The sequence below is a fragment of the Schistocerca nitens genome, chromosome 1 (assembly GCF_023898315.1).
Source record: "Schistocerca nitens isolate TAMUIC-IGC-003100 chromosome 1, iqSchNite1.1, whole genome shotgun sequence".
NCBI lineage: Eukaryota > Metazoa > Arthropoda > Insecta > Orthoptera > Acrididae > Schistocerca > Schistocerca nitens.
In genome coordinates, this window is record NC_064614.1 from 1,133,291,125 (window position 1) to 1,133,312,686 (window position 21,562).

Below are 21,562 nucleotides of genomic sequence, written 5' to 3' on the forward strand. Positions count from 1 at the left end.
TCCATACTCTGACTTGTAGGTACTCCACTATACTCCAGATATCCGAGAAGGTGAAGTATTTGTACAGAAGGCGCTCAATGAAGGCGATAGGAGCAGGTTTTAATGACTAAAGCTGTGCCAGCTAGTTGCATTGCTCACACAGTAACTTCTGTAATGAGGAATTTTCCTCTTGCAACATGAGACGTTCTTTCCCAGTGTCACTTATTGGTTGCCACTAGTTGGTCTTCGAATGTGGAACATAACTGCTGAAGTTTATACACATGGTTTTGGAGGTGCCTGTATGTTGTGGAGCAGCTTGTGTCAAAGGCCTCACAATCGTACCATGAATGCTAACACCAAATTTCCTACAGCAGAGCAGACCCTCTCATAAATCTGGACACAAATGGAAGTGGTGTAGGACACTTCCTGCTACCAAGGGTTCATTCATATCAGCTTGTACGAAATTTCATGTGGAAGTCTGGCCATTGCCAGGGTCAATGTTGTGAAAAATAAAGCTGTGTGATCTAATAATCATAATTCGCTGGCTTGAGGTGAGGTGTAATATCTGTAGCATAATTAACCCATTAAGTGCCATGATCCCCATTTGGGGATTTGTCTTTGTAACGGAAATTTTGCAATTCTAATAATGCTGGCAGCGAATGCTACCGTTTCCCATTGTTGCCCAGACCTTTGTCGAGCTCTTGCATTGAAGTTTCGTCAGTTGTTGTTAAACGATTGAATTGTACACTTTCATTTCTATGAAGAAGCTACGTTTTTCAGCATTACAATAGTTTCACATTTTCAAAACAGTGGAAGTTATATTATTATGTAAATAACTTCCAATATCTGTGTACAGGCATGTTCTGTAATGGTTTGAGAAGATGTTTATCAAGCATTTATTTCAAAGACCTATTTCATTTCTGCATGACACCTGTCTGACCTTCGATTCCCATTTGGGGCCTATGGTAGTCTCCATGTAAAACTTTATTTTGCTTTTATTTGCACCTCAGGCACAATGAGTCACTATCAGGCACTTACTATGAAGGAAACTGAAGAAATTGTAAATGACCTGAAGTTCATAGCTTCTTTTGGTGATGATGATGATGTGAATGAGACCACTGACATTGTCGAGCTCCCTCCAGATCGTGTAAATGAGATGTCTGACTGTGAAAATATCGACGAAAATATATAAATGCTGTTCCATCTGATGTGCCAGGTTCCTTGCAAATTCATGCTAGTGGAGAAAAGGAAAATGAGGAACATGTAAGCTAATGATAGAAGAAAGTGAAAGTTAATATCACTTTCAATTGGACAACAGAATATGCAACTTACTCTAAAACCTATCCTGATACAGCAGCAACTGAACAGCGAAAATCGAATTTGGTATCAGAACTAAAAGGAAAATCTGCTGTTGAGTCCTTTGAAGAATTTTTTGATGAACAGGTATTGAACTCGATTATCAGGTGAAAGTGTCCAATATGCTACACAGAACAACAATTACAGCTATAAGTTATGCAATGGATGGATAAAAAGTTCATGGGTATACTACTCTTCACTGGATACCATGCTCTTCCACAGGAAAAACTATTGAGGACTTTGATATAATGTGTGTACAACAGTGTATGAGTCGCAACAGATATATGGAAATAAAGCGCCCCTTCGTTTCAGTGATAACACACGTCTGAACAGAATCCTACCTGACGAAAGGGATTTACTGAACAATAACTTCATGATATTTCAAGGTTTTCCCGGCAGCCTGAGCACTGATGAGCAAATGGTACGATATTATGGATACTATCACCTAAAACAGTTCATTCACAGGAAACCAATGACATTTGGATTCAAACAGTGGGCCATGTGCTGTTCTCAATGCAGTTTCTGTTACCACATGTCAGTCTATGAAGGAAAATCGAAGGATGCAAGTGATGTTTCAGTTCTGGGACTTGGCGGATCAGTTGTGTTGAATATGATTTCTTTTCTGCAGACTCCTGAACTTCCCAAAATCTATTTTGGTAACCTTTTCACGAGCTTTCGTTTGATGAAAGAGCTCTCAGAAATGAGAGTAAGGGCAACTGGAACTGCCCCCATGAACCAAATGAATAACTGCCCAATAGAATCTGAGAACAGCACGAAGAAGAAACTAAGAGGAACCTATAACTACAGATTTGACAAGAATACAGAGATAATGGCAGTAATGTGGAAGGATAACAATTGTGTAATGCTTTTGTCAAACCTGAGACAGTGCATCCAGTAAGCCAAGTAAAGAGATGGAGCAAAGCTGAGAACAAAGAAGTGCAAATTCCACAGCAAAGAATGATTTCAGAATGTAACAATCATATTGGAGGTGTGGACAAACTGCACTGGAATCTGCAGAAATCTCGTGTGAGAATTTGAGGGAAGAAATGGTACCTCCCATTGTTCACCAATATATTAGATGTAGCATTGATCAGCGAGCACATCATCTACTGCCTCTCGAATGAAAATATTCCACTGCTTCAAATCCGGAGGATGGTGGCAAGGGAATATTTTGTTCAATCATCTGCTGCTTCTGATCCAAAAAGGGCAGGACGTCCATCATACCCAAAATCTACCTTTCACATGTTCCAATTGAACTCGGGACTTATGGAAACGGACATATGATTGAATGCACAACACTGGGAAACAAATAAAATGTGCAATTTGCCAGAAAAATGTGAGAAAACAGTGTTCTGCGTGCAATGTGGGACTCCATATTGATTGTTTTGTTGTCTGGCACAAAAAATAAAAGAAAATGTAAAAATAGAGTGACATGTGCCATTACCTCCAATTGGGGATCGATTAAAATAAATCATTTATTTCTAGGTTATTGCATTTTTTATTTTATATTCCTTTTCCTCATCTCTGTGTCAATCGAGCAACACAGAAATAAATGTAGATCGAAGAAAAGAAATTTGGTACTTAATGGGTTAATGAAGGAAAACGATATTCTGAACTGTGCTGATCTCAGACCCAGAGTCCGCAAAAAAAAAAAAAAAAATGCTGGTTAATATGAAACTCACACATAAAGGACCAGCCATTGTGCTTGCAGATCAGGGAAATGAACTGGTTTGATTCATCTCGTTGAGTATTTTTTTTACTTTAACGTTGCAACAACGGAAGCATAGTGAAAATCACAGGCGCAGTCTGGGTGATCACAAGGAAGAGAGCACTTGTGTCTGGCATTGTCACTGTTAGCGTGGAACCAGCATCAACATGCAATCTCGGCACCCAGTGGTCTGTCGTTGTCAGCTGGTTTATCGCTTCGGCAGAACTGCCTATAGCAACAGTGTCAGGCGTCTTTGAGAATGCATGGTACTCTTTGGTTACTGCCTGCTGAAAATAAGGACATGATGGCTGTCACCGCCCTTTGCATGGTGCATCAGGATGTTGTCTAAGATGTGATCAGTACTGCTCGATAGCCACTTGCCAAATCCACACGCAACATGGCTCTCAACTCCATGTACTGCTGATAGCTGCTGGGGAGTGAGGGCATCCATCTTGCAATGCGCAGACATGATCTGCTAACTGTAACTAAACTTCTTGTGGAAGTCCTTCGTTACACGTTACCAATGTTTAACTTTCTTGATCCAATTTGCTTGTCCATACAGCCCATAGTGAAATATAAGGCATTAACGTCCGATCCACTAAAGTTTGTAGGTGGCAGCACAGCTGTGTGTGTGTCAATCTGTTTACTAGTTCCAAGTAAATAGCCAGATGAATTTGCTGCTAAGGTCGTTTGCGTAGTCTTTGAAATAGTGCTGATTTGGTTTCCTCATATTTGTTGAAAGGATGTGGAGATAGGATAATATCACTGAGTCTAGCAGCATTTCACCTATATGGCAAAGTAATGTCCAATCTTTTGCTGCTGAGTGAACTCTGATTTGCTGATAGCGAACTAAGCTTGGGGTTAGTCTGATAAGAACTGAGGCATTTTTGGTGGCACATGTTATACAGTAGAATAATTCTTGAAACAGTGTCCAAAATAGGTCATCTGAGTAGATCTGTGGGTATTGGGAGGCGAAACCCCTTTTGATTGACTGCAGTCTGCTAGAAAATCCGGAAATTTTCTGGTGTGGCTATGCCAGACGAGCTCCCATGATGGAATAAGAACAAATTTTTCCCCTCAAAAACCAGCGCAGAAGCACCCATTATGTTGGGAGGAGTGAGGAGCGGTGTTGGAATCGAAAATTAGCATGTGCAGGGATCAGGTTCTGTGTCCTTCTGTTGGAGGTAAGTCAATAATATCATGAAAGTGATGTGATGATGTGGTCCATGGGAGCAGGAAGTCTGTGTACACACATCGGTGTAGGTAGGCAGTCACTTTCACTATCATTTACAGACTTAATTTGTTCCATATAGTTTGTTGCATTATGCAACAGTCAAAACAATCAACACAGTCAAAACTGGTGAAACGTCGTAATAGCCTGTGATGATCTGTGATATCATTGTCTCATTGGCAGCGCGGTGTGTTCGCTATGTACGTGGCTGTTGCCTTGAATTACATACTTTGTTCATATGATTACACATAGAAAAATCACAGAGCACTTTACACCAGAGCATATGACGCCATACAATTCCAGAAAACAGAAAGAAAAATTTCTATAAAGGTAACGACTTGTTCATTGTTTCTATCATTGACTTGGTGGTTGATGTCAATATGGTGATCGATGCCGCTACAAGCACATGACTCTTGACAGTTTAATACATACAGACTGCTTAATACATATAGAGTCTATGCACTAATCCCCTTCTCAATTTAGAATACACGTTTATACCCATCAGTTTAATGAAAGTACAGTCAATGTCAGAATTAAATAAGCTAGAAATTACATTCACTGTTCCATTAAGGTTTCTAAGTAATTTCTCACAGCAGCAAAATTGTTGTTGTTGGCACAGAGAGATCATATTTGTATGGTATGAATGTCATAGTACCACATTTTACCTACTAAAATTTCATGACTTACAGAATCAAATGCCTAGCTCAGATCAATTAACAATACATCAACAAATGATTTTGCTTCAAAGGCACTGATACTGTTGAAACAATGTTTTCAACAGCTTTCAGCATTGATGAGTTTATCACAAAATGGTGCTGATAGTTGGTCAGAGTTCCATTAAAACGATAGCTATAGATTTTTTGAAACATGCAATGTTCTACTATTTGGCACAAGAGAAAGTGTTGGTAATTATTAACACATGAATTGTTACTTTTCTTATGTAACAGAACAATTACTGCATCTTTAACCATGCTGAGAAAGAACAAGCCATGAAAACCCAGTTCACAAGTAAATGAAGTTATTATAATATAATGTCTTCCTGTTTTTCAAATAGTAAAATTTGATAGACCATACAACTCTTGTGATTTTGAGTTGCCCAGCTTTGCTACAGCTACTGCAATAAGACTCACAGCTATTTCTACACACATAAGTAAGGATGTTTCACTACTGTTCTGTTGACAAATAACTTAAAATATTCTAAATGTTTTTAGTACTATATTCATAATTTTAATTTTTTGTAGCGAATAATGTACATCACCAGACATAATAAAGAGATGATCCTGAGCTGCTCCATAGTTTTCAGTCCATATTAAACTGCAGGTCCCCTATAACTTACTGGCTGGATAGACCTGTCTAAGAATCAAACCATGCTGCAGGATGGCAGCTGACCGTATTATTCGTTTCGGACCTCTTGATAGGTATGGAAGTGTGATTATGCATGTCAATCACATCGCGATTACGGGCAGCATGGGGTTCACGCCTGAGCCTCAGGACGTGCGCTAGCAGCGCATGTCGGGTGTTTCAAGCGTCAACTTCGCGTCTTAATATCTAGGGATGTAATGGGAATATTGCGATGCAATCAACGCCGTTGTGTATGTACTTTGTCATGCTATGAATTGCTGAAGAAAAAATACAGGAGGTCCATTTAAAAAAACGTAAGTTTGTGTTAAAAAAACATATGCTTTCGTTTTAGAATGTTTCCAAATATGTACATTCATGGGCCCCAGCCCCACATTGATACCGGTGAAAGTCGCTTTCCAATAGCTGTTATTGTTCCAGAGATATTTTGGGTGGACAAGATAGCTGGGACACACTGTATACTGGATTGCTATGTTTGTGACAGAAAGTGATATAAAGCTTCTCGTTAAGGACTAAAACCTCCATTCAAAATTAAGATGTGAGAAATACTATATACAATAATGAAACCTCACACTGGTAATAATTGATCATTTTCAGGGTAGCAGAAAGAGTGTCTGTTAATTTCTAACATACTAAGGATAATAAACTCATCAGAAACTATTTGATAGGTCTCTCTTACTTATGTAGTATATCAATGAATACCAGTACTGTAATTCAGTTAGAGAAAACAAATGCATGTCTACATCCACACACATACTGTACTCTGCAAACGACTGTGAATTGCATATCACAGAGTACCACATGTAAGGGTTTCTTTCCATTCCAATCACATATGCAGTGTCAGAAGAGTGATAGCTTAAATGCATCAGCACATGTTGTAATTAGTCTTAGTTGTTTTTCTCCACAGCCCCTATGGTAGCGAACTGTGTTTCTAAGCCCTAAGCAACTTAATGAGAGTAAGATTTCATAATGAATGAGAATATAGGCCTACTTTATGTTCATGGAAAGTACATTTTATGACATAAAATTACAATTTTGCGAGTTATATATTAATGTAAAAATATTTTAATGTTTAAATTATTGGTGTATGAAACCATGTGACAAGTCAAACACTGTCAGTTCCACTGGCAAGCACGATAAGTACCTTATAGTTTATTTGGTGGATAATAATACTGTGTTACGAAAATGAAAGTGTTTATAAGTACAGATACAATGAAATAATGTCAGAAACTCTCATGTACCAATGTCTGCTCTCAGATATGATTTGCTAGTCCAGTGAGCTTTTATATGAATATACAAATTACATTGGGTAATGTTGCCTACTGACACTGTGTATTTTGTGGGCCTATTTATGTTAACCAGACTTATTTTATTCCATAACAGATGTTATATTTATTACTTATTTCATTATTTAATTTATTAATTATTTCAAAAAATACAAGGTAGTTTTGAAACGTATCATAAAAGAGGCAAAAATTGAGGAAAATGACAAATATATTATGAAGTCATCCAATAAAACTAAGTCCATGAGGAAAGCTGTGCAGGATCTTATGGGGAAGAAGACAACTCTCAAAAATATTGTGATATCACATGATGGCAAAAATGTCACTGACCCTAGGGCAGTTGCAAACAGTTTCAATTCTTATTATGCAAATGTTGCTGGAAAATTTGGAAATCCAACTAATACAACATGGGAAAAACTTTCATCTATTGAAATAAATAATATATCCATGTTCCTCAGTCCAATACGCTCAACAGAGCTCCTGAATACCATTAATTCACTGAAGAGTAATTATTCAACTGGTATTGACAATATTCCAGATTATATTATAAAAATAACAGCAAGACAAATACTTTCGCATTTATTGGACATATGCAATTCATCCTTATCATGTGGTGTCTTCCCTCAGCAACTGAAAATGGCAAAAGTAATACCCCTATGTAAAAAAGGTGATCATCAGTGTATGGGTAACTATAGGCCTGTGTCTCTGTTGTCAGGGTTTTCGAAAATTACTGAAAAAGTGTTCCTTTTAAAACTAACTACATACTTTGGCAAAAATAGTATTATTTATGGATGTCAACATGGCTTCAGACCACAGCAATCAATTGAAACAGCCACTTTCAGTCTGATAAACCATGTCTTAAATGCAGTGGACAACCACAGAAATATCTCAGGTTTATGTTTGGACCTAACAAAAGCTTTTGATGTGATTGATCATGCTGTACTCCTGAGGAAGCTTGAATGGTATGGTGTAAGAGTGTGCTAAATCAGTGGATTATATCATATTTGGAATATCGCTCTCTGGTAACTGAAATTAAGTATATGGAAGGATATGAACTCCAGGCACACCTTTCAGAACCATGTGGACTAAGTCATGGTGTTCCACAGGGCTCCATTTTAGGTCCCTTTCTTTTTTTGGTCTACGTTAATGATTTCCCATCACATGTTAGGGATTCTGAACCAATACTGTTTGCAGATGACACCAGTCTATTGATTCAAGGGAATAAAGAAGAAAATCTTACTGCATGTGCAAAAGATATTACAAAATGAGAGTCTGAATGCTTTACCAGAAACAGACTAATAGTTAATCCCCAAAAAACGGTACTCATGAATTTCCACACTGATCAAAATAAACGTCTGGCACTATCTTTAATATGTATAGATAACCAAAACATTAGTGCTGTCAATGAAACTAAATTTCTTGTGATTCATATCGAGGAAAATCTTAAAAGGAGCACTCATATCACATCTAGCAAAAATGAGCTATGTTGTAAGAATTTCCTGCAACAATACTAGTGCAGAAGCAGTTAGGGCTGTATACTTTGCTCTTGTACATTCAATACCGAGGTACGGTATCATTTTCTGGGGAAATGTACACCAGGCCATAACAGTTTTCAGGAAACAAAAGGCAATTATAAGAATAATGAAACAAGTGATCAGCAGAAAATCATGCAAACCTTTCTTTAAAGATCTAAAGATCCTACCCGTTCCCTGCATTTATATACTGGAAGTAGTAATGCATGTCAAAAAAAGCAAACTGAGAAAAGAAAAACCTTTTTCCTCAAAACAAAAGTGTCCATGATTACAATACCAGGTCAAACAGTGACATACATGTTTATCAATCGAACACCATGTTATGCCGAAAAGGTGTATATCATGGACGAACAAAACTTAAAACAGATTACCAAGACATATAAAATCTCGTCCTGAACTACAAAGCTTTAAAAAGTCTGTGACAGCCTACCTTCTGAAAAACTGCTACTATTCAATCTCACAGTAACTTATGCAAGAAAAAAATGTAACTTCTATCTTTAACTGTAGAAAGAATTTATAAATATACAGTATTTCAAAAATTTGTAATTATGAACTGAATAGACCCAATTTGTTAAAAAAATTTAAATAACGTATGTTTGCCGTTTGAAAAACCAATAGCTAGAAAGGTTTTCTGTCCAATATCCTGTGCTCAATATATGTACTCAAAAAGAGATTTGTATGGACAAATAAATAAATAAAATAAAAATAAGGTTTATGAGCCAGGAACCTGAAATTTATTACTCAACTTGAGCAGGGTGCATGGAAAATGACTAAATAAATGCAACGTTTCGTTGAAGTTAAGGGCAGCAGAAAATCGGATATTTATGCAAGACACATAGTTTAGTACCGGTTGTAAGTTGAGTATCCGCAAATCTGTCTGCGCAGCATTTTAATATTCCTGTCTCACTTGCAGTTTGAAATTCCTTGCTAAGCAAGTTGGTAGCATTTGCGTAAATTATAAATGCAGTAATATTCTTTTTAGTTGTTTCGGGTTGTTGTTGTTGTTGTCTTCAGTCCTGAGACTGGTTTGATGCAAGTCCATGCTACTTTATCCTTTGCAGCTTTATCTCCCAGTGCATACTACAGCCTACATCCTTCCGAATCTGCTTAATGTATTACTCCGATGATCTCCTTCTACAGTTTTTACCCTCCACGCCGCCCTCCAATACTAAATTGGTGAGCCCTTGATGCCTCAGAACATGTCCTACCAACTGATCCCCTCTTATAGTCAAATTGTGCCACAAATTTCTCTTCTCTCCAGTTCTATTCAGTACCTCCTCATTAGTTATGTGATCTACCCATCTAATCTTCAGCATTCTTCTGTGGCACCACATTTCGAAAACTTCTATTCTCGTCTTGTCCTAACTATTTATCACCCATGTTTCACTCCCATACATGGCTTCACTCCATACAAATACTATCAGAAACGACTTCCTGACACTTAAATCTATACTCGATGTTAACAAATTTCTCTTCTTCAGAAACGCTTTCCTTCCCATTGCCAGTCTACATTGTATATCCTCTCTACCTCGACCATCATCAGTTATTTTGCTCCCGAAGTAGCAAAACTCCTTTACTACTTTAAGTGTCTCATTTCCTAATCTAATTCCCTCAGCATCACCCGAATTAATTCGACTACATTCCATTATCCTCGTTTTGCTTTTGTTGATGTTCATCTTATATCCTCCTTTCAAGACACTGTCCATTCCATTCAACTGCTCTTCCAAGTCGTTTGCTGTCTCTGCCAGAATTACAAAGTCATCGGCGAACATTAAAGTTTTTATTTCTTCTCCATGGATTTTAATACCTATTTCGAATTTTTCTTTTGTTTCCTTCACTGCTTGCTCAATATACAGATTGAATAACATTGGGGATAGGCTACAACCCTGTCTCACTCCCTTCCCAACCACTGCTTCCCTTTCATGTCCCTCAACTCTTATAACTGCCATCTGGTTTCTGTACAAATTGTAAATAGCCTTTCGTTCCCTGTATTTTACCCCTGCCACCTTCATAATTTGAAAGAGAGTATTCCAGTCACATTGTCAAAAGCTTTCTCTAAGTCTACAAATGCTAGAAACATAGGTTTGCCTTTTCTTAATCTAGCTTCTAAGATAAGTCGTAGGGTCAGTATTGCCTCACCTGTTCTGATATTTCTACGGAATCCAAACTGATCTTCCCCGAGGTCCGCTTCTACCAGTTTTTTCATTCGTCTGTAAAGAATTAGCGTTAGTATTTCGCAGCCGTGACTTATTAAACTGATAGTTCGGTAATTTTCACATCAGTCAACACCTGCTTTCTTCGGGATTGGAATTATTATATTCTTCTTGAAGTCTGAGGTTATTTCGCCTGTCTCATACATTTTGCTCACCAGATGGTAGAGTTTTGCCAGGACTGGCTCTCCCAAGGCTGTCAGAAGTTCTAATGGAATGTTGTCTACTCCTGGGGCCTTGTTTCGACTTAGGTCTTTTAGTGCTCTGTCAAACTCTTTACACGGTGTCATGTCTACCATTTCATCTTCATCTACATCCTCTACCATTTCCATAATATTGTCCTCAAGTACATCGCCCTTGTATAAACCCTCTATATACTCCTTCCACCTTTCTGCTTTCCCTTCTTTGATTAGAACTGGGTTTACATCTGAGCTCTTGATATTCATACAAGTGGTTCTCTTTTCTCCAAAGGTCTCTTTAATTTTCCTATAGGCAGTATCTATCTTACCCCTAGTGAGATAAGCCTCTGTACATCCTTACATTTTGCACTTTCTGTCGATCTCATTTTTGAGATGTTTGTATTCCTTTTTGCCTGCTTTATTTACTGCATTTTTATATTTTCTCCTTTCATCAATTAAATTCAATATTTCTTCTGTTACCAAAGGATTTCTACTAGCCCTCGTCTTTTTACCTACTTGATCCTCTGCTACCTTCACTACTTCATCCCTCAAAGCTACCCATTCTTCTTCTACTGTATTTCTTTCCCCATTCTTGTCAATTGTTCCCTTGTGCTCTCCCTGAAACTCTGTACAACTTCTGGTTCTCTCAGTTTATCCAGGTCCCATCTCCTTAAATTCCTACCTTTTTTGCAATTTCTTCAGTTTTAATCTACTAATCTACAGTTCATAACCAATAGATTGTGGTCAGAGTCCACGTCTGCCCCTGGAAATGTCTTACAATTTAAAACCTGGTTCCTAAATCTCTGTCTTACCATTATATAATGTATCTGATACCTTCTAGTATCTCCAGGCTTTCTCCACGTATACAACCTTCTTTCATGGTATCTATGATTAAGTTATGCTCTGTGCAAAATTCTAGGAGGCGGCTTCCTCTTTCATTTCTTACCCCCAATCCATATTCAGCTACTACGTTTCCTTCTCTTCCTTTTCCTACTGTCGAATTCCAGTCACCCATGACTATTAAATTTTCGTCTCCCTTCACTATCTGCATAATTTCTTTTATATCATCATACGTGTCTTAAATTTCTTCGTCATCTGCAGAGATAGTCGGCATTTCGAGTTAAACATTATATTTGCTTAGTTTCTGCATCGTTTACGTAACATAAATGTCAAGTTTTTTTCAGTAATTACAGTACTGTTTTTCGAGGAAGCCTCTCCTTTACCCATGTTTGTCAACATAACTTACAATACCTTTTTTTAGTGACATAGCGATATTCTTGTTCACAAACTAGACTACTGAAGATGTCAAACCAAATTGTATATATGTAAATACGTGCCGAAAAGCAAGTCGTCAATATGTTCAGTAAATGATAAACTCTTAATATGCATATCGAAAGGCTTGGGAGCAATTTTTATACATAAATTGGCTGTAAAAATGTCAGGTGGAATTGAGGTTTTGTTTCAACGAATCTGTTCTTCCTGGTAGTAAAGAGTAACTTAGCATAAAAGTATTTTTTAAAAAGAAGAAAAAACAATTTTAGGAACTACAGTCACAAAACTGATTCAGCCCGTTGCGCGTTACTGTTCGATTTTGAGACTGACTGGTTAGTCATGTGTGAAGAGTATAATGTGAAACGCAGAATTATCGATGAAAGAAATATGGTTCCTTTTGTTCGTACTGTTGAGAACTTCGTAATGGCAACCGACTTTCGGATCACTTCTTTTTAAGTTCTATATGTTGCATTGGTAACTTTATCGAAGACTGAATCCACTTTTTGGTTCACAAGATGGAGAGTGGCGAAATGTTTAGTGGTCAGACATTTTTGCATCACGTCTTCGAACATGATATGTCAAGGCGTCTCGATGATAGCCATTCTTCGACTGCGATAAGAAAAACATCGTGTTTGCGCTTCTGTGGTGATGTTCACCAAAATGATGTGTCAAATAAGTGTTTTCTGTCCATTGTACTTTGTTAAAACTTGAAAACTTATCCCTATATTTCGCTAAACTGTTACCATTAATGAATCGGCTTTCGTCCATCAATACATGTATAAAGTATGGCTGTGTTGCTCCGTTCTCGTTGGCGAAGAATGTAGTGGTTCATAAGCAAGGTGTATGATAGGTGCTAAGTGTAAGTTGTTTTGACGCTGGTGTTTTTTTAAGAGTAACACCAACCGGTCTTAGTAATCTCATTCGTTTCATAGTTATTGAGAAGGCTGTGGGCGCAATAGTTAATACACGGAAATCAACTTTTCATCCACATTATTATTCATGTTGTCTTCGTTGTATCGTGAATAGTGTATAATGTGTGCTGTATTTGTACTGTGAAAATAGTGAAGTTTCAAAATGCAGCCCTCCAGAAGTATACCAAGTAACATGAGTGAGATATGTAGGTTGTGTTTGTCAAGTGAGGGTAGCATTCTGCCAATATTTGGTGAAGAGGAGGCGGAAGAGCCGCATATCCCCCTGTCCTTCAGGATTCTGGCGTGCGTTTCTGTCGAGGTAAGTAAAGTGCTCGATTTGTGTGTTATTAATCGACGGATTGGATCAACGAAGATTGTTTGTATCAGACCGCGGACAGAAACGATCATTGGAAGAGTAACGAGTGGAATCGTAGTTCGTTTTACGTAGTGTTAATAAGCAGAAGTTTGGCATTTTACTTACACTTATCTGGTATGTTAATGGAGGGATAATTACAAATTTGTGGGACTCGGGTATTTTTGATAATTTGCTTGTCCCGTTTAAAGCAATATGATTTAAATTTGATTATTTTAGTCATTCGTTCATTTATCGTGGGATCATCTCACAGTGATGCAGGCTTTATCATCAGAACACAGTGAAGATAATAGCTGGAAATTTAGGCTACTTACTATCAAATATTAGGGTAGGACAAGGGTGGTCATAGCCTTGCTGAAGGAATCATCCTGGCATTTGTCTGAAATGGTTTTAGGAAAACAACAGAAAACCTCAATCAGGGTGGCCGGATAGAGCAAACTCTAACCTGATGTCAGGTCAGTGTGTTTTTTTTTTTTTTTTTTTTTTTTTACACACACAATTTGCACCCTTTAATTGTAATACACAGTCTTGTATTACTTCACTTTACACACTAAGGACTCCTGCTGGTGACTCCTGGATCACAAACATGCTGTTATTTGCCTTGCAGTCCCTGCAGCCTGTTTGAAAAACTGACTCCAGTCCTGTAAACGCACAACTATTCCCCATGCACATCTTTATGTCCACCCTTAGTAAGCCCGAAAAAGTGAGCCAGCATACTCCCATGATGAATGAGATGCTGAACTTAGGAGACAGATAAAACACTATTATCATGCAATATACAGCATGGTATATGCTTTTCTTGTAAAAGCATTAGGCCTACGGTGTTCCATGTATTGTAAAATGAATTGTAGTTGTCCCTTTCATTATTTACCATTAGTGCGTACTCTTTAGTCTAAGCTATTTTGATTTGTGTAATTGGGGCTTCTGCATTACTGATGAATGTTGTAGCTGCCTTTTTAAATGGATGTGCTTCAGTTATCATCTCTTTTGGGCAATTTATTACCTAGAAAATTTGAGTGCTTGCTTTAAAATGTTTAAAATTTTTTGTTAGTTTTTGTGTGGTAAATGTGCAAATGCAAACTGGCTCTTGTTCGTTGATTATGATTACGCCTCTGTATAAAACTGTTAAGTGAATCACTGTACTTAGTACTGTTTACCCTGGTTACGTAGTACTGTTTACCCTGGTTTGCACAAAAGGATGGTATCTGCACTCACTTGGTGCAGTAAGGATACCCATTTTTTCAACAGTTGTTTACAGAGTACTTTCTGCTACTTCTAGTTATTATTCTTATGGACCTTTTCTGCAGTTTAAAAAATGTGTTTCTGTTTTGTTGCTTTGATCCCCAGAAAAGAAAACTGTAGAGCTAAGAATTGAATGTATGTAGGAATTGTATGTCACCACACAACAGCGGCTGTTGCAACCTGATCTGATCATTCCATGTAATTGCTGATAGCTATTCACCTTCCTTAAAACTTTGTGCTTTTTGCGCGATATATAGACATATCATCTACGCTTAATGTGATGGAGCTCTTTTTCATCTTTATGCTGTAGTGTATACTTTTTGTTTTCTTTGTGTTTAATGTTAATTTATTACATACAGTGTAATTCCAATCATCCTTGAGGGTTTCATTTGTCTTGTCTATTAGTTCTGATTTTGTCAGTGACTATGATGTTGCTGTCATCAGCAAGGAGCAATTTTACTCCCTAGGCTTGTATTATACTGTCCGAAAAGTCGGATATACATTAAGAAGAGACTAGGATCCAGTACACTGTCCTGAGCCACACGTATGTTCCCTGTCTGACAACAGTTTTAATAAAAATTCATCATCAGCAGATACTTGATCCACCTCTACCTTTTGCACCCTTTTCTCCAGGTATGACTGGAACCAATCGTTCGCTGTTTCTCTTGCGTGTAGTGCTCCTATAATAGTTTGTGAAGGAAAGCTCTGACAGCTGGTGGTGCTGTTGCCATCTCTCAAATTTGGAGCTCAAATGACAGCTGGTGCAAAAAGAACACTGAGACATTGTATTTAAGATATATAAAAAATCACATTATGTGACTGGTTAAGTTATATGTGCGGAGCAGCTGTGTCAAATTTTTTGCAACTGTCTGCCATCTTCTGTCGCTGAGCCTACTGTAGTGTGTTTAGTAGTATTTTATGGTCAACAGTGCTGAAAGCCAAGGACATGCCTGAGAAAATACCCATAACAGGGTCATTCTTGTCAAGAGCTATAAGTTGCCTACCACTTTTATGAATTCTCTAAAAGGGCTGTTCTTATTTATGTAATCCATTAGTCTTTTTATGATGATTGATTCAGTGTTTTTGAGAATACAGACAGTAGCGAAACTGGACTCGAGTTTTCAGTACTCTCTGCATTAGCATGGCACAACTTGTGTGTGATTCAGGAACACTGGAAAAGTGCCCAAAGTGAAGGATTCATATATTGTTCTTGTTTATGGGTCTTGTTTGTTGTCTATAATGTCTTCAGAACAGATTGGAACCTCATTTATACCTGCAAACTTCCTGTTTTTTAATTTCTATAATGTCTTCCTCAATTCAGACTCTATTGCGGAAAACATCATTCTGCTCACTGTGTGTATCATTGTTGGTGCTGCATGTGGCTTTAGGAAGATTTTGTTGCTACTTTTCTGCAATATCAGAGTAGGCCTATTATGGTCTAGTCATTTACAGAGTTTACCATTTCCTGTGGATTTTCTGTCATTCTGCCATCATCTTTGACTTGTATGTTGTTGCACTTTTCTGATTTTCCCAGTTACATGTTTTATATTTGTTACTGTAAATAACTAGTATGATTGGAAGTAAGTGTGTGTCACATGTCTTGGAACCCTTGGCCATAAACAAATAGTTTTCTGCCGTTGCTATAGCTAAGCTTATTTTATTTACCGACTTGTTTTTTGCTCTTGGTGGTGCAGTCATCCATGATTGATATTACATTTATAGTGCCTAAGAAATTTTATTACAATTTTGGTATTCATTGTTTTATAATTATACTTCTGTTTAACAGCCAGTTTCACAGTGTCAATGTAGCCTAAACAGCAACACTCTACATATATCTTTCCTCATGAATTGTAAATTGTTAGTGCCTGGGTAATGTTAATTATTAATGAAAACTGCCTCAGTTGTGTTATTACATATTTATTGTGTTAAGACCAATTTCGTCGTTTGTAGAACTTCTTCAGGCTGCCAAGTTGTGCTAAAGTCATGAGACAAATTGTCTAGTCACATGTAATGTTAAAGACAAAATCCAAAAACTATGATCATCACGGCTGAGGTGGTTTTCATTAACATTAGTGACAGCTGTGGTGCTCAACATAATCAAGATTATTTTCTACCTGGTTAATGTTGGAATTTAAAGATTTCTCTCCTCCCAGTAAAATATCTAGAAAGTTATAAGTATTTGCAACAGCATTTGCCCTGTTTTTGAATGTTGTGCAGCATTTTTTATGAAAAAATACACATGCTTTCTCTTGTGCATCTTCAAGTTGTGAATGTAAAACTCTTTTCAGTGTATACAGCATACTGTACATTTAGCAGGAGAATGAAAGGGGGTCGACAGAAGCATCCGATCCCACGTGTCGGCTTTGACCTGTGACGTAAGGGTGTTGTCGTGTGTGATGTCATGACGGCGCGGAGTTTGGTTTGAGTGTGGCTGTCTCCAGTTCTGTTTTATCTTATTTTATTTACTTTTCTGATCTGTTCGTTCTATCTCGTGAGATTTTTTTTTTTTTTTAATTTAAAAACACTTATTACTTATTTTAATTATCTGTTTCCTCGAATTTCTGTTTTAGTTTATTATATTTATCTTTCTGATCTGTTCGTTCTATCCCATGAGATTTTTTTTTTAAAAAAGACAAAAAACACTAATCAGCTAGTGAAGCATCTTTATCTTCTATGGGTTGCAGGGGAGGTGGGTGGGTATTCATGCATGGCTGTCTTCACTTACACGTTGTAGCTATGCAAGGCATCTAAATTTGTTTATATTTAGTTTGCCCCCCACCCAAAACACCCCATTTCCCGCACTTGTCCCGTTAGTGTCATTAGGCTTCTTGTGGAAAGTGTGTGTGTTTGTTTTTGTTTCCGCCATATTTGTGACGTCATGGGTCAAAGCAGACGGGTGGGATCAGACGCTTCCGTATTTCCATGAAAGGTTTTAGTGTGAATGTTCTCTTTTTCGGTGAATGATCTTTGGATCAAGAGGAATGTTCATGGTGAGTCATGGGGTTTTGCAGGGACATAATGTTAATTACTGCTGTCACATCACCTTTCAGTGCATAGTGTCACAGTTTTGTTGTTAATTGAAAAAAGCTAGTGGATGTGAAAGCAGAGAGAGAGAGAGAGAGAGAGAGAGAGAGAGAGAGAGAGAGAGAGAAAAGAAGGGGAAAAAATCTGTAGCATAGCCCAAGCTCTAGGTTAGTTTGGAAGGTGACAGTTGGGTCGGATTGATTTGATGAAACAAGCGAATCCGATACAAAAAGTAAACTGGTTGGGGTGACAGACTGACCTGTAGCTTAGCTTGCAAGGAGAAAAACACACACACAAACAATAACATCACATTATAGTCTCCATATTGTTTATGACATTTGTCACAAGTTTCGTATGTCACTGATCAAAGCCGATGACTCATATCAAACAGTCCTCATTATCCTGATCTTCACAGTGTAGAGTTTTTAAAGGTGATTTTATTTCACTGTAATCTTTTTCAAATAATGAAGTTTCTTATGTGCCATTCTGGAGTGGATTGCAGTGATTGCATGCAACCAGTGCTGCCCCATGTTTGTTGCAGATTTAGGTAATTACTTGTAACACATTTACTGTAATTTACTAACAGTGCCCATCGTGGTCTCCTACGTTTGCAATACTGATAATACATGTCATTTGCACGACTATGTAGTAAGTGAAATTGTATTGAACAGTAGTACATGGATTGTGCATGATGGAAATTTGTTTCTAGTGTAAGTTGCGTCCTTAATATTTCTCTGGAAGACTGCAATTTCCATAGTGGATTGCTATACAGACAAACACACTTGTACTAGTGTTGCTTTGAGTGATTCTATAAAATTTGATCATATCTATCCTTATTTGCTGTTAGCTTTTGGGTATAAAATGTCTGTAGTAGAAAACACATACTTTTGAATTAATGTGATAGTGTACTGCAGTGCAGTGTTTTCTTTATAATACTAATTCAGATGACAATTTTGACAAAGTTTACCATTGTACCAAGATAGAAATAATGATTTGATCTGTTACGATGCTTTGTTATGACTGAGACCAGTATTATGTAGCTTGATGAAGTGTGTACTGTGCCTTTCGAGGTGATACTACAGGCTGTGAGACTTACTCCAACCACTACCAATGTTTTCTGTTGTGGCTGCTATTTTTGGAGTTCTGTTAGAAAGTTGCATACCATATTTCAATTTTTGTTGTGTTAAAGAACAAGAGATTCTGTTTCTGGTCCATGATGATGTCTATCTGTATTGTTAATGGACACTGATGAAGACAATATGAACATTCTGTCAACAAGGCAACTATTTGGCAGACCTCTGTAACCACTAAGGCTACTATACACTATACAATAACTCGTATTTTAACTATCAAAGTATCTGTACCCAATGTGACTATGGGCTTTGGCCCGAGTAAGCTTCTGACACATTAAAAACTTGAAATACATCAGATCACAGTGAGAAAATTGGGTTTTCAGTGTGGATATAAATATAACTACTAAATGTACAATGTAAGAAATAAAGTAAAATAGATTATCACAACACATTCAATGTCTTCGCTGAATCAGAACCGAACTCCTGTCTTCCGGTTTAACCAAGTCTCCAGGCTGTATTAGAAAGGAACCTGTCACCACAGCTTTCATTACAAAAGAATAGTGCAGATAATGATGTCATTGGTTGAACTAGAAAAGCTGCATTGTAAACGTCCCATATTGGTGTTTCGGAGTGAAACATTATTACCAATATGACACTGCATTTTCAGAAAGAAGAGTAAGTCCATGCATAGAATATCAGTTCGTAATTTCTGATATAGTTCGCAATAGTATATCATCAGGAAAAATCGTGTATGATCATATTTCAGTTTAACGAAAATATTCATTGGGAAGTATGCCTACTTTTTATGTAGGCCTATCATTCTTATACTTGATACGTGAAATCTGATTTATATAATTATTTATAAACTTCAGTAACATAAAAATATCTGATGGTGATATTTATAGTGCCTGAAGATTGCCTTGAGAATAATGTAATCTGTAAAATATTATTGTACCTGATCTCTTGACAGCCTTGATCAATAGAATGTAACATCATACATTTACTACCTTTTATTTTTATATAACTACATTTTGAAAGACTGCCAGAATTATTATACTTACTGACTTTTGCCCATTGACATAATTACATATGCTAGTAAGTGATAGCTGGTGAAAAAATTGGCGACAATAATGGCAGATAGAATAATTGGTTACAAGGATTAGGCTACTTCGGAACATTGAAGTGTTGATATTTGAGCTATGAGTTCTGTAAACCATACTATTTGAGAGTATATTTATTTATTTATTTATTTTTAAGTGCAGTATTTAGGCATGCACTGAAATGAAGAGCCAGGGTAGTACTCACACTCATACTCATAACAACAGTGAGGCGGCAATGTAATGGGGACAAAAGCATGAAGGATCTTGTGAAGCAAACAACATAGTATCATATGTGCTTCATGTTTTGAATTGCACTAAAAATACCCTCACTGTAACTGAAAACAAAAAGAAACTTGTGATTTGGAGTGATAACTGCTTTGGACAAAACAACTGTGTACTTGTGTATACACACAAGTTTGTACTGTTTTGTTGCCTGTTTGATTGTATATAAGTATGTGGCTTTTGGCCACAGTTTCCTATCTTGTGATAAAAATTGTGCCTTAATAGAGAAGTATAAGAAGGTTATGGTTTACTAGAAGTAATTACTTCAGCACACCCTTCTTTACTAGTCAACATATGCAGACCGGAGGAAAAAGACTTCATTCACTTCCAGACTGCTGCTGATGAAGTCATCAACAAGGCAAATCTACTTGTGAGTTTTGCTGCACAAATTAAAGTGACCTCACCTGGAATAATGCACATAAAAATATATTCGTTGAAAGTGAATGGTGGGAAAGTGTAAAACTCCTAAAGAAAGGCAAAACTGCTGGCATTTTCATTCATATGCAACATTCAGTAGTGCAAAGTATTACATGATTGTCTGTCGAAAGAAATACTTCCTTGCTATGGTACCCTTTGTATCACATCACCATCAACAGTTTTTTACTGATCTGTTTAATGATACTGCAAACTGATGATTTTTGTTTCGTATTCTGTAAATGTCTTAAGATATTTATATTTAAGTTTGTTTTGTCAACCATTATAGCATGATATCTCTATTAGCCTTAGCCCATATAGGTAATGTGTAAGACACCTTATTTTCTCTAAGTTTTTAATTTTCTTTTTTTGGACAGTTGAATGCAATTTTCTCTCACCTTGCAGTATAGTTTATATTTCCTGGGTGATGATAAAGGTGTAGTGGTATAAATGTGCACATATGTGATGGGTGCTGTGTCTGATTGCAAACATGCACCATTTATGTATTTGTGTTTTTAATTGTGATATTAAAGCTAACCAAATATCATGTTACAGGTTACACACAGTGATGGACTGCCTTCTCTGATATGCCAGCAATGTTTGAAGCAAGTAGATTCATGGACAGAGTTCAAGCAACAGTGTGATGCTTCTCAGGCAACTCTGAAGGAATGGCAGCGTGCTGCAGAAGCTGCAGCTGCACTGGATTCCTCTACCAATGATACCCCAGACCGTGTTGTAACTTCTGTTTCCGATGTCACAGATCTTGGCAGCCAACCATCCCCTGCTGCCAACAAGGTACTTAGTAATCATATTATCTATTTATGTGTGTTTATTGTGTTAGTAACTCTCACATCTGGACATAAACACACAGAATCTTATACTGTTGATGTCGGTATTCTTTTTAAGGGAGGCTGTCAGCTGGAGGGGTATGTTTTGCTGAAACAGTCCTTTGTCTGTTTGAAGTAATTAAGAAAAATTAATGAAAAGATAAATCCAATATGAAACTCACAATCACCTTTATAATTTACCATTGA

General features: G+C 37.2%; 1 protein-coding gene across 3 annotated transcripts in view; it reads left to right on the forward strand.

Annotated features, from left to right (window-relative positions):
* The first annotated feature begins 12,386 nt into the window (after positions 1-12,386).
* LOC126199489 (zinc finger protein 91-like) overlaps positions 12,387-21,562 on the forward strand; it is a 177,724-nt gene continuing 168,548 nt past the window's right edge. The window contains exons 1-2 of one of the 3 annotated variants that reach the window (XR_007540164.1): positions 12,387-13,339; positions 21,084-21,323. Coding sequence is in view for 2 of the 3 variants with exons in the window: in XM_049936412.1 (XP_049792369.1) it covers positions 13,184-13,339; positions 21,084-21,323 (396 nt within the window). In the remaining variant the exon portion in view is untranslated. The remainder of the gene's footprint in view (positions 13,340-21,083; positions 21,324-21,562) is intronic. The other 2 variants (XM_049936412.1, XM_049936420.1) reach the window with 2 other exon arrangements.